Source organism: Ceratotherium simum, chromosome 3, assembly GCF_057802395.1.
Source record: "Ceratotherium simum simum isolate JZ-2026a chromosome 3, ASM5780239v1, whole genome shotgun sequence".
Taxonomy (NCBI): Eukaryota; Metazoa; Chordata; class Mammalia; order Perissodactyla; family Rhinocerotidae; genus Ceratotherium; species Ceratotherium simum.
Window position 1 is genome coordinate 69,859,440 of NC_141902.1, and position 13,993 is coordinate 69,873,432.

At 44.0% G+C, this 13,993-nt stretch overlaps 1 protein-coding gene across 1 annotated transcript in view; it reads right to left on the minus strand.

Annotated features, from left to right (window-relative positions):
* UBE2Q2 (ubiquitin conjugating enzyme E2 Q2) overlaps positions 1 to 6,744 on the minus strand; it is a 59,761-nt gene extending 53,017 nt beyond the window's left edge. Inside the window, exon 1 of the mRNA XM_004421858.3 lies at positions 6,327 to 6,744. Coding sequence (XP_004421915.1) covers positions 6,327 to 6,515 — 189 coding nt within the window. The 5' untranslated portion in view covers positions 6,516 to 6,744. The remainder of the gene's footprint in view (positions 1 to 6,326) is intronic.
* Positions 6,745 to 13,993: the final 7,249 nt, after the last annotated feature.

Consider the following 13,993-nt stretch of genomic DNA (forward strand, 5'->3'; position numbering starts at 1 on the left):
AGTACCTTAATAAAATTCTAAATGCTCTGACAGCATTAAAAAAAGCTACCAGAAAGAAAAAAGAAATTGCTCCCTGCTAATCATTTTACAAGCAAACAACTAAGTACCTAACATGACCAGCCTCCACAAAAGCAGAGTAAAAACACTAACACTTTGTAAAAGAAAAATGCATACATACCCTTCTGATCTGAAAAATGCTTAAGTGTTCTGAGTAGCAAATTACAGCTAATCAAAACATCATTCTAAGTGAACTGAGGCAGAGAAAACAAAAGTGCTGAAGAGGATTCAAACCACCTAATCTGCAGAAACCACTGGATGGTTTCCTTCGTTCTGAGTCTTTGTCTGAGTCTTTCCTGCTTTGTCTGAGTCTGCTTCAGAATGATCTTTTAGGGCCGGCCCCGTGACTTAGTGGTTAAGTGCACGCGCTCCACTACTGGCGGCCCGGGTTCGGACCCCGGGCGTGCACCAACGCACCACTTCTCCGGCCATGCTGAGGTCGCATCACACATACAGCAACTATGTGCAACTATGACATACGACTGTCTACTGGGGCTTTGGGGAAAAAAAGGAGAAGGATTGGCAGTGGATGTTAGCTCAGAGCCAGTCTTCCTCAGCAAAAAAAAAGAGGAGGATTAGCATGGATGTTAGCTCAGGGCTGATCTTCCTCACAAAAAAAAAAAAAAAAAAGAATGATCTTTTAGAAGAGAGCACAGAACACTGCTACAGCCTTGGAAAAAAGAGACCCCTGCTTCATCACTCTGGCTCTCCAGTAGTGCTTTACATTTCTCCGTGGCTGTTTCAATTCAATTCCCCACCCCTCAACCAGCTGAAGTTTATCTAATACTACCCTTTTCCAGGTCTAAGGAAGTTTAACAAAGAAATCAAGTTTCTAAGGGATACACCATTCGTAGAATGGAAACCTAAGTCTCCTCTTCATATATCTGTTCCTTTCAAGGAAAGGCATAAAAATGGGGATGAGGGGGGCCGGCCCGGTGGCGCAAGCGGTTGGGTGCGCGTGCTCCGCTGCGGCGGCCCGGGGTTCGCTGGTTCAGATCCTGGGCGCGCACCGACGCACTGTTTGGCAAGCCATGCTGTGGTGGCGTCCCATATAAAGTGGAGGAAGATGGGCACGGATGTTAGCCCAAGGCCGTCTTCCTCAGCAAAAAAAAAAAAAAAAAGGGGAGGATTGGCGGATGTTAGCACAGGGCTGATCTCCTCACAAAAAAAAAAAAAAAAAAGGGGGGATGAGGGAGGATAGATAACAACTAAGAATTTGACTCCATATTAGAAATCGGTTAGATGAATAAAAACAATGATTCCTCTGGCCTGAAAGTAGGTGCTTAGCATGACAGTTCTGATAGTTCCAAATGATTCTCCAGGAGTTCAATTTGGAAAGGTAATCTGTCCCAGGAGGATAGACCAAAGAAAAGATCTTGAGCTCTTCAGTCAAGTTTTATTCATTATTTCCTCTGTATAACCTTGGCTAGGCTACTTTTTAATCAGCGTTAAGACTAAATACACGAAAAACTAAGAAATTAACAGCATTGATTTATTTCCCATGAAAAGCTATTATAAAGCATTTTCAAAATACAGGCATACTTCATTTTACTGCACTTCGTTTTACTGTGCTTCACAGATATAGCATTTTTTACAAGACCTTCGACAAGCAAAAATATTATGAATCACTGAAGGCTCAGATAATGTTACCACTTTTCAGCAATAAAGTTTTTTTTTGGGGGGCAGGGGGTGAGGAAGGTTGGCCCTGAGCTAACATCTGTTGCCAATCTTCCTCTTTTTGCTTGAGGAAGATAGGCCTGAGCTAACACCTGTGCCCATCTTTCCTCTATTTGGTATGTGGGTCACCGCCACAGCAAGGCTTGATGAGTGAGGTAGGTCCACACCTGGGATCCAAACCCGAGAACCCAGGCCACCAAAGCAGAGCGGGCTGAACTTAAGCACTATGCCACTGGGCCAGCCCCCAAAGTATTTTTTAATTAAGGTATGTACTTTGGTTTTTTTAGACATAATGCTATTGCACACTTAACAGACTACAGTATAGTGTAAACATAACTTTTATATGCACTGGGGAACCAAAAAATTCGTGTGACTTGCTTTATTGCAATATTCGCTTTATTGTGGTGGTCTGGAACCGCAGTCTCTCCGAAGTATGCCCTATAAAGTGTTATTATGCAACAAACGACATCACTTTTATATTTGTAGAGAACATTATCATTGCTAAAGAGCTTTCCTATATATGCTCTCAGGCAGGACAAAAAGTATTATCTGTTTTTCAGAACAACACAACAAAAGAAGTGCTTAAGGTCCCAACTACCAAGTAAAGACTAAACCTTTTTCTCTTTCCTAAACTCAGAGCTCTAACATTTTTTAATTTAGTATCTTGCTGTTGGGGGGTGGGGGGGGTGGAAGCTTTTTGGCAACGATGAATAGAAATTTAATTAGCTAAACAAAAAAATGTTCCACCACAAGTAGCCTGGCAAATAGCCACTCATGCAGAAAGAGTAATGATTTATGCTACACAAATAATAAAGTATGAGGTTTTTATTTGTCTACCAGTTAATTTACTGCCTGGAGGGGATTTTTCACTCTAAAACAACGGTTCCCTACCCAGAGTTCCCAGATGCCAAGAAGTCCATAAAAGGAATTATGGAGTTGCCAAGTTATGTTAAATATTTCAAAAGGACTAAAAGAAAGCCATATCCTAGCCTCCAATAAGCCTGCACAGGTTATTAACACAAGCTGCTCTGCTTTTAGGTGTGATCATAACAACTAGATGTTAGCACTTGACTGGCAATGAGATCTGTTTACTGAAAATGGAAAAACAATACTTAAGTTTGCACGACAATCTTTCACATCATGAGTTCACAGAAAACAAGTAATAAAAAAGACTCCTTCAAAGTAGCACTCTTTTCCCTTTATATTTAAGATTAGAATAAGTTTATAAAACAGAAAAAAATTTAGCTCAATTCCCTTGGCCTGGAGAGTAAAACATGGCTTTGTTTTTCACTTCTTCAAATTGTCTTTCATATGAAGTTGAAGTCAAATTTCAGATTTCCTACCAAACCCTTAGTGACTTTTTAAACATTTATGCACTATCCATGACTCTTTCTTGATGTTATCTCTGCACTTCTGACAAACTCTTGGCAGTTAACTTACATGATAGTTAAGATTTTTGTTCAAACAGAATATAGCTAGAATGGCGGCCATATAGTCAATAGAACCAATATTTACCCAACAGTTACTGAGAGGAAGATGAAAAGCTTAATTATAGAATAGTATCCTCCTGCCACCATAAAAAAAAAAGACTTAAAAAAAAAGACAAACATCCAAAACTATCATAATAGAACATAAGAAAACATAACAAAGCAGTAAATAGTAAGGACTATAGAAGGGAGGAAGGGGCAATAAACATCAGCATGAACTGAATATGGCCAGAAGAGCCTTGAGGGATGGTCAGACATGGAAAGACAGACTGCGGTGGGGTAAAGGGGCACATTCCATATGGCAAACCCTGCTGATGCAGAAGCCTGAAGGAAAAAGGGGGCACACTATCTTTAGAGGATTATTCAGAAATTGGCAGACATGTGTGTAAGTAAACAACTAGTGAGGCAGCATTCACTCAAAGATTAAAGAAACTGCGTAAGAGTGCTTCTTGGTAAGCATGAAGAATACAGGGCCTGGCATGTAGAAGAGCGCAATAAAAATTTGGGAATAAGAGGAAAAGTTAAAGAATATGTCAAAACTCATTACTTTTTTTTTTTAAGAGCTACAACTTACAAATCACAAACACAGTAGACAGGTCCTGGCACTGGAAGTCCAATCCCATTTTTTCCTTGCTCTTTCCTAAGAAAATGGTATCAACATAAGCAATCCAGGTAGATTTATCAAAACACTCATCTATGCTTAAAGAGTCTTTATCTTTTAGAGATACATACTAAAATATTACAGATGAAGTGATACGTCTGGAATCTGTGTCAAAATAATTCAAAGAGAGGTACAGATGAAATAAGATTGGCCAAAAGTTTATCATTGTTGAGCTTGGGTACATGGAGGTTCTCTACACTATTCAACTTTTGTATATGTTTAATGTTTTTCCATAATAAAAAGTTAACACACATTCCTATACACTGAGCATCTACCATGATAATTATCTTCTGATAACGTCTGTCATAATTCACTAGCACCTCAATTTGAACAGTTTCTACTACTAGTCCCCACCAAATCCTCCTTTGCTGGGTGTCTCTAATTCACTTCTTATTCCATTTCCTAATCCAGGCCATCACTCAATATCTTTGTGTGCAGCAGACTCCTATTAGCCTCCAATATGGTTCTCAATGGGGCACTGCTGGCATTTGAGGTGGGGTAATTCTTTGTTGTGGCAGACTGCCTGAACATTACAAGACATTTGGCATCCCTGTATCCCTGGTACTAAATGCTAGCACAGCACAGCAACACCACCCCACCCCCATTGGGAATACCAGAACCACAGGCACACTTCCTAATGCCACCCAGTGTAGAGTGTCAACCACTCCTAGTCCTGGATGGCAAACACATTTTCCCTATTTACCTAACTTAGTGACTCCCCACAGCCTTCTACAAGTTCAGTCTCCTATCATTTAAATCAGCTCTACCTTTTCCCAGCCATACCCCAAGTTCTACCAGAATAATCACCACTCAGTCCAGTCAGTCTCCTTATTATCACCTTCTTCACGCTCACTACTACTTCCCGTTTTCCATTCATATAAAATCTTCTCCTTCACCAGCCTATATTCTGGGCTTCTCAAGTCTCATCATAACTTTTCTACTCCTAAGCAAACCACATTTTCTCAAGCTTTGGTGTCTTTTTTGGATCCAGTTTCCTCTGCCTGAAATGCCCTTTCACTCCCTTCTAAAATTCTACTCACCTGTGAAGGCCCAACTCCACTGCCAGCGTCTCCTAAAAGCCTGCTTTGAGGCACCTCCTTCCCCCAAAGTCAAAACTAGCTGCTGTCTCGGCTTTCATAATGATACCACAGAACCTGGTCACGCTTTGTTGTATAAAACCCGAGCAGACTGAGTTCTAAAAGCAAGCACTGCTCTGTCCAGTTCTGCAAAACCAGTGCCTTGAGCAGAACACTTAGATGCTCAATAAATTCTGTCCGCACTACAGCACTTGACTGTACTGGGGTTTGTGTTTGACATACACACCTGCTACCCCAGATATACTGAAAACTATTTTAATGTTAATTATCATAACTTCAAGGCCTTTGCAAACTCCTGAGTACCAGGCACACTGAGGGCACTTGAGTACCCAGTGACTTAAACCAAGAGAGCTGACACCAGACTTGGTTTTAGCCATATTCACAGAGGAACATGAAACTACAATCTTGACTCCTGTTACAGTAAGGAGTCTATTCTGCAGTTTAGACCAATACCCTAAATCAATTTCACAATGAACAGCCTCATTATACACTTCCGTGAAAAAACTTATTTAACACTTCAATTATTTCACCAAGCCTTGGGTTTCTGACGATCTTTCGGTTTAAACGAAAGAACGAGCTTTTAAAGTGTCTTTTCGGCTTTGTGACATAGAATGATCTTTCTGGGCAGGAGACTTGGGCACGTATCTCCTTTCCCTGCTCCTAATACTAAAGGCTTACAGCCAGGAGGGGCGACACAAACAGCCACCCGTCGCACCACCTGCCGCAGCCGAGGTACAATGCGCCTTTCCGAAACGCGTTAGCGCGGAGCCAGGCCGGCAGGAAGGGGGTAATTCGAACAGTGCCCGAGGCTGCATTCGAAACTTTTTTCCCTCAAATGCGTCAGTTTGCAATGTTCGTTTTCCTTAAACGCAAACTTAAATATTAACTGGGTGAATAACCGGGACCAGGGAAACCTGACAGAAGAACGAGACGTTAAAACTTGACGGCCTTTCCCCCTCCCCGCCGGGGCTCAAACAACAGCCGGACCCGACCGGCCTCGCCGCGGACCCTGGGGCAGGCCAGCTGTGGGCGGTCATGGCGACCCGGCGAGGGCTCAGGCCGCCGCCGCCTCCCACCTCAGGGAGCGGCGACGGGGGCCGAGAGGGGCCAACGGCCCCAAACGCAGCCCCGTGGGAACGGCCGCAGAAACGCGCCGTCCGCCTCCTCCCACCCCAGCCTCACGCAGTCGCGGCGGGGCCTGACCCCGGCCCCTCGCCCGGGAAAGGGGCGGACCTAGCCCGCCCCGGGGGCGAGAGGCCTCTCCGGGGCAGGCTCCCCTTTGTCCCGGGCTCGGGGCGCCCCTTTCCGCCCTCGCCGGCCCCGCGGGGCTGCGGCCGGGCGCCTCACCGTGATGTTGCAGTGTAGTGTGAGCGGCGGCGGCGGCGAGTGCGGGCTGCCCGGCGGCGCCGGCGGCGGCGCCAGGAACTGGCAGTGCAGCTCGTCCAGCTTCCAGCTGACGATGCGGAATCGCTCGTGGTTCTTGTCGAAGATGGACGCCAGAAACTTCAGCTCGGCCTTGAGCCCTGACACGGACATCTTCCCCTCATCTCCGGCGGGAGGGGTGCGGAAGGGGAGCCAGGCCCGGAGCCGCCGTCACGGCCGCGACCGCCCCGCGGGGCCGGCCCGGGCCGCGCTCTCGCGGCTCCGCCTCTCCCCGCCGCCGCGGCCCGGGTCGGATGGCGGCTGGAAAATGGCGAGGGGCGCCGAGGCCTCGGCGGGCGCTATGTGGCGGCTTGCGCGGCTGCTCCCTTTGTAACTGACTCCACCGGCAGGAGGCGGCGGCCCCGCGGCTTAAAAGGGCAACTGCGACACCGCCCCCGCTACCGCCTGGGAAAGGGCTGCCCCCACCCCACCCCCATCCCCTCCCCCATCCCCTGCGCGCCCCCGTTCCGGCGCGTGCACGCAGCTAGCGCGCGCCCGCCTGGCCGCCCCCTCCTCGCCTTGACCCAGCCCCCTTCCGCCTGGCCCATCTGCTCGGCTCCTCGCGCCCACGGACGCGAGGCTCAGGGCCAGCTGGTGCCCCGGCCACTGATCACCGGGAAGAGCCGGAGACCCCTGCGCGCCCCCAGCCCCCAGCTTGGGGCCAGACACGTGCGCGGCCTATAGCGCCGGCCACGTCGGCGCGGCAGCGGCTGCGCGCCGGCCCCTGGGGGCGGTTCCTTCCCAGCCTCTGAGCGAGCCACCCACTCACCTGACTCAGGCGGGGCCCTGGTGGGAGACCGCGGGTTGGGGGCTGCGGGCAGCGCTTTGGACCCAAATCGGCCCACCTAGCTTCATCTCCGTTATTCTCAACCTGGTCCCAGCCACCACTTCTGTAGCCTGGGTTCCTGCTAAGACCTTCTCTCCGGACTCTGCTCCCTCCCTTGCTTTCAAACCATCCTTTTACAGAAGATGATGATTTGGCCCCTGCCGGCTGCTCCCTCCCACGTCCCATAATTTCATCCTTCCCCTTATCCACGACCTCTGTTCACTCAGACATTCATTTTCTCTCTCTGTCTCATAACTGCATTGAGCTTTTGCCCTGTATCCCAAGCTTAAGATAACCCTCTCCATCTCCCATGGAGTCAGGGCTGGCCTATTTTCAGTAAAGTCTTAGCTCAAATGTCATCTCAGAGAGGGCCTCTCTGACCACCCAATCTAAAGTAGCCACCCTGTATCACATCATCCTATGTTAATTTTTTGCTCGGCACCTATCACTATCTGATATTTTTTCTATTTATTTGTTCATTGTGTCTGCCTAGCGCTAATGTCTTATTCAGAGCCTTATCCCCAGGGCCTACAACAAGGCCTTTTACACACTAGACACCCAATGTCACTGAATGAACGTTCCTATCTGGAATCCCCAGCACTTAACACAGTCCCTGGCACATTCTAGGTGCTCCAAAAGTGGATAAAGGGCTGCATGGCAGACCAAAGGAATACAACATAATCTGGCAGGCAAGTAATAGTGTGTTTAGTTATATGTACTAGAAGCAGGACCAGTTTCATGGGCATGCAACCTATGTGGTTGCACAGGGCTCCCAGCTTAGAAGGGCATTGGGCTTGGTTTAATGCTCTGCTGTAGCCATTTTGAAATTCTTAATAATTTTTCAACAAGGGGCTCTGCATTTTCTTTTCACACTGGTCTTGACTAGAGGTACCTAGCCCTCCCCGGTGCCTAAATGTCTCCTGCTTCATGATCTACAAGTGGTCCCTCGTCTCCTGGTCCCTTAGATGACAAAATACAGAACACACAGGGAGATAATAAGTCCACTGAATGAGGAACATCTTAAAATTTTTTATTTTCATTTATTTCTGTGATATTGTATCATGTTATAGTGCTTCTTAGCCTTCCAGGGGGTCACAGACCTCTTTGAGAATCTAATAAAAGTTATGCTCCATCTTCCCAGGAAAACACCTCTGCATATAAAGTGTTGTATTTGTGGGGATTCATGGCCCTGGCACTAGAGGTACCACTATGATCTGGGACTGTGAGGAGAAGGGGTTCCAGTCCTGAGTTCTGAGCCAGAAATAACCAGGATGCTGTACTGGCATTATTGCTGGGTTAAGTGCAGGAGTGGCTTGCTGCTTTCTTTTTCATTCAGTCCCCAGCACTCTTGGGACCCTAACAGTCATGGCAGTCACAGACAAGGATTTGAGACAAAGGGGAACAACCTATTCACAACTTGGTATGACTTCGAGAAATAAAATGCCCTGAACAAGTTATTTAATCTAAGCTTTATTTGGTTATCTCTAAATTGCTGTGAGAAAATAAAGAGCTTTATAAGTTGCAAATGCTTTCACTAGTTATAAATTGCAAATACTTTCACTAGTTATCCAGAAATATATATATATAAATATTAACTTCACAACCATTTTTTGAGCATGTGCTGTGTGCCAAGGCCTAAGAGAGCTAGGAAAATAAATAGATATAGTCCCTGAATTCAAGAAGCTTAAAGTCTAGCATCAGAAACAAAACACTGTTTCCTGGTGCTTTAGGCTGTGAATAACAGAAAACTGTGACTTAAAGTGGCTTGGACAATAAGGAAATGTATTACTCCACATAATAGGAAGTCAAGAGTCAGGGCAGGCTCCAGGATTGGTTGATTAGAGCTTCAATGATATCATCAAGAGCTTCAATAATATCTTCAGATTCTTTCCATCTCCTTTACAAGGCGGCTGTAGCTGTTCTTGCATGTCATATGCAGACATGACAATACCCAGAGTCAGAAAGGACTGTTTCTTCCTTGTGTCCTTCCAAGACATGGGGACCTTTCCAAGAATCCACCCAGCTGACTTCCCGTCTGTGTCATTGTTACATGTTAAATATGTTACATGTCCACCCCTAAACCAATCACAGGTAAATGGATCACTCATTGGACTTCCAATCATCTGGGATGGAATGGATGTTGGGGAGTCAACCACAATGTCTACTACAGATGCATAAATAAAGACAACATCAGAACACATGTGATAAGAGGTTCAAGCTATGGAACTACTACATATCAGGGGAGGAAGAAATTAATTCCAGAAATTATTTGCATAAAAGTATGGGCATGTTCAGAGAATATCCAAGAGCCCAGTTGATTATACAGTACAGCAAGGAGCCAAGAAGAAGATAAAGTTGAGACATTATTTAACACCTGATTTTGGAGTCCTGAAATACCATGCCAGGGATTACAGTTTCATTCAGTGAGAGTTATCACTTTTAAGGAAACTAATCTAGCATTAGTGTACAAAATGGATTGCAAGGGGTTTAAAACTGTGATGTAGCTACCAAGAAGAGGCAGGAAACCCAGATTCTAGATCTGGCCTGCCATTAATTCAATGGGGCAAGTCACAACCAGCTCTGAGGTTCTCCAGCTCCAAACAGTATTGGATTGGTCCAAGTCAATAGTGAGAAAAACACTGAAGTAGGAGAAGTGGCAGTGGGAATGAAAAGGACTACACTGATTCTAGGCATATTTCTCACATAGAACTGCTAGATTTTAGAGTCGATGCAGGAATAGAGGGAGAGAGAGAAGTGTTGTTTTATTTAAAGTAACACTTTGAAATTTCTAGAACAGGTCGCTGGGAAAGAGTGATGCTATTGACATAGCCAGAGAAAGATGAATTTGAGGTGCTGATGGGACTTCAGGTAGAGAATTTGTATCATAGTCCTGGAGTTTATAGGGGAAATCAGAGGAAGGGACATATAATTGTAGGTCAGCCACATGGGATGATGGTGGAAGCCATGGGCAAATGATCATTGAGTCACAGAGGATAGAAGACAACTTGGGCCACTGAAGGGATCCTGAGGAAGGCCCACCATTGGTGGTTTAGTGGGAAAGGAATCATCAGAGAAGCCAGAGGATGACCTGTATGTCTAATTATTTGTGGAAAGGACAAGAAAGATCAAGACCAAGAAAAAGCCATAGGCTCTATGGATTAGGAGGTCAATGTATTTTAGAAAAAACCATTGCAATAGAATGATGGACACGGGACAGAAGTGAAGACAGTGTATGTAGACTACTTCCTTGAAAGCTTTCAGGGTGATGAGAAAGAGAGACGGAAGAGTCATTTCCAGGAGCAAAGCAAAGGGAAGCTTTAGGGTTTTGTTTTGTTTTTATTATAGTACAGACAAAGGTGGATTTACTGTGAAGCTTAAGCTTCAGGGCCCCTTACACATGCACAGGCCCCTTCTAAATAGATATTAACTTTTGTTCCTAAATTGGTATTTGTAATTTTGTATTCTTTTTCTTGAAGAGGGCTCCCAAGATTGAATAAGCTTCAGGCCCTCAAAACCTGGATCTGCCCCTAAGGAGAGAGACATGTATAGGCAATGAAAACTGAAGATACAAGAGGGGAGATAAAGCATAGAACTAGGACCTAGAAGTGGATGGAAAGGATGGGATAAGGAGTTACTCATGGAAAGGAATCCCCCCTCCAAGGAGGATGGGGGTAGGGGAGAGAATGGGAGAAGACACAAAGAAATGTTGAGTTAGAGTGGAAGAGTTGAGAGACCTCATACTGAATGAATGACCTTGATTTCAGCAAGGCAATGTTGGGGATGGGCAAGACAGATAAATACAGAAGCCAGAGGACAGGGGAGCGCTGACAAAAATTGGTTGAAAACTCGGACCGTGGAGTCCCACCTGGACGTGCATGAAGGACCATGAGAATAAGATGGGGTTGAGAGTCTGAAAGTCTCCAGGAAGACAGAGCAAGTTCAGTATGAAAGAACGAGTGGGAGAGATCACAACTTGCACAGAAGAATTTTGAGCTTCAAGAACTTGAACATGGAATAATTCCTAGTGATAGCATATTCCATCCTATTCTGTTCCAACATATTCTGTAGGGCTGCTCTCAAATGCCATCTCTTTATCAAGCCTTCCCTAGTCCCCTAAATTGAATTTAATCTCCCCTTTTCTCCAATTTTCCAGTACCTTGCCTGTTCCAGCACTTATTTCATTGGTTTTGCCTTTGTTATGACTAGCTGGTTTCATGTTTGTCTCCTCTGCTAGGTTATAAACTTCTTGTCTTAAACATCTTCATATCTGTAGCACATAGTCCAATCCCTGGGACATAGAAAGCACCCAATAAGTGATCACTGAGTGAACATAGCCTACTGGAAGTGAAAGCTGTGTAGTGTCCTCAGTTAAAGAGACTGCAAGTAAATTGTGAGAGAAGTGATCTAGTTTAACTGAAATCCTAGGGAAGCTGTAAGGACTTCTCCCTGTCTGGTGTGTACACATCAGCATGTGGCCACATATGCCCAGACAACCACAGGGCTCCCCACAAGGCACAGGAAACGGAGCCCATCCCTGTTGAAATGAACAAGTGACTCATTATTCTGCTGAAGCCAACTCAGCCAATTCAGAAAATTTCAAAGCTGAAATTTTCACAAGTTTGGACTCTGGCTTATAATAAAACTGTCCTATCTTTGATTTTAGTTTCAGTTACCAATGCCCATCATTTCTCTCTTGCTGATAATGTAAGAGGCTTTCAGACCAAGGTGCAAACACCTTGAAATTGTATAAATTTGAAGTATATATGCATATGAATGTTATTCTGAGGAAAAGGTCTAAAGCAACACTATCTGGTAGAACTTTCTGCAATGACGGAAATGTTCTATATTTGTACTGTCCAATACAGTAGTCCCTAGCCTTATGTGGCCACTGAGCACTTGAAAAGTGGTTAATGTGACTGAGGAACTGAATTTTAATTTTATTTAATTGTAATTAATTTAAATTTAAATAGCAACATGTGGCTAATAGCTACCATATTGGACAGCACAGTTCTAGATAACTCCATAACACATATAGCTCAGTATAGCACTTTTTAAAACATGTCTATCTTTCCTTACTCCTTGAGACCAGTGACTATCTGTTACTATCTTCGGTGCCTGACACAGATCCAGTGCTTAATAAATGTTTGTTAAATGAAAGACTGAAAGACCAAATTTTACCTTTTCTCTGAACTTAGTTTTTTCATTTCTAAAATAGAGAGGATATGCACTAAGATTTCTTCTAGCTCAAAATAAAAGACTCTAGTAAGCAAATATTCACTCATTCAATTAATATCTATTGAGCACCTACTGTATGCCAAACTACTTCATCATTGTAGCAACCTTAGGAAACTATCATTATACCGTCAAAGAACTGAATTTCAGAACAGGGAAGTAATTTGCCCAAGAGCATGCAGCAAATAACTGACAAAGTCAGAATTTGGACCCAAGTCTGTCTAGCTGCTTCCACACTCCTGCTTCTATATAAATTATAAATATAACTGTAAATATTTTAGATAAATATAAGATAGCAAATAACTTAGCATTGAGAGGGCAGGGTGGTGCAGAAACTTCACGGGATTGAAATACAGATTTTTCTCTTAGGAAGATATCTGGTTCTACAGATAGCTTCTTGACTGCTGAGTGAGAGATGCCAGCTCCTTCAGGAAGACCACCTGGGCTGTCGAGAAGGGGCAGATGCTCCTCCAGAGAGGCTAATTAACACACTGGAAGGCCCTTCTGACCCCACTGATGCTGATGAAGGAAGGCAGGAGGGCGATCAGCCTGGGGTTTACTGCGGTTAATCCCTAGAAACCTTTCAGAGAACTATCTCCTCTCTGTCACCAGCATATGAAAGCTTCAAATAAAAAGATTTCCTCCTCATCTCTTCCACAGTCACATTCTTACAAAATGTTCTTTTGGAATGTTTAAGGCTGAGTGAGAACGTCTTTCTAGATCTAGGTATAATATACCTTTGACCCAGTGATTTCAAATCTGAGCATTTATCTTAAAGAAGTAATTAAGCAAGTACATCAAGATTTAGTTACCAAAAGTGAGGGAATGTTACTAAAAACATCAAGCATTTATGAGACAATTGGAGGAATCTGAACATTAAATATTTGATGACATGGAATATGGAATTATTGTTTAATTTTTTAGGTGTGACAATAGTATTGTTATTACTATTTTATTTTTTAAATGAGAGTCCTTATCTTTTAGAGCTATTTATTGATGAAATAAACAACAAAGATTTGGTTAGAATATTTATTCCAGATCTTTTAATAATAGTAAAAGGCAAGAAAGGGCCCAGTGTCTTAGAATTGGATGTACCATAAGTTTTGCTGTATCCACACAATGGAATAACATGAAGCCATTAAAATGAAGTTGTGTAGGGGCCGGCCTGGTGCCGTAGTGGTTAAGTTTGCCTGCTACACTTCGGTGGCCCAGGATTCGCGGTTTGGATCCCAGGTGCCGACCTATGCACCGCTTATCAAGCCATGCTGTGGCAGGCATCCCACATATAAAGTAGAGGAAGATGGGCAGATGTTAGCCCAGGGCCAATCTTCCTCACCAGAAAAAAAAAAAAAGAAAGAAAGAAGGAAAAAAATTGTGTATACAATCTAGAAGAATAAACCAAAATGTTAACAGTGGTCATTTCTTGGTGGTGACTTTTCAAGTGATTTCAATTTTCTTTCTGCTTATTTATATCTTCTGAAATGTTTTTATTGAACATATGTTATTTATGTAACAAAATAACATAATTTTAAAT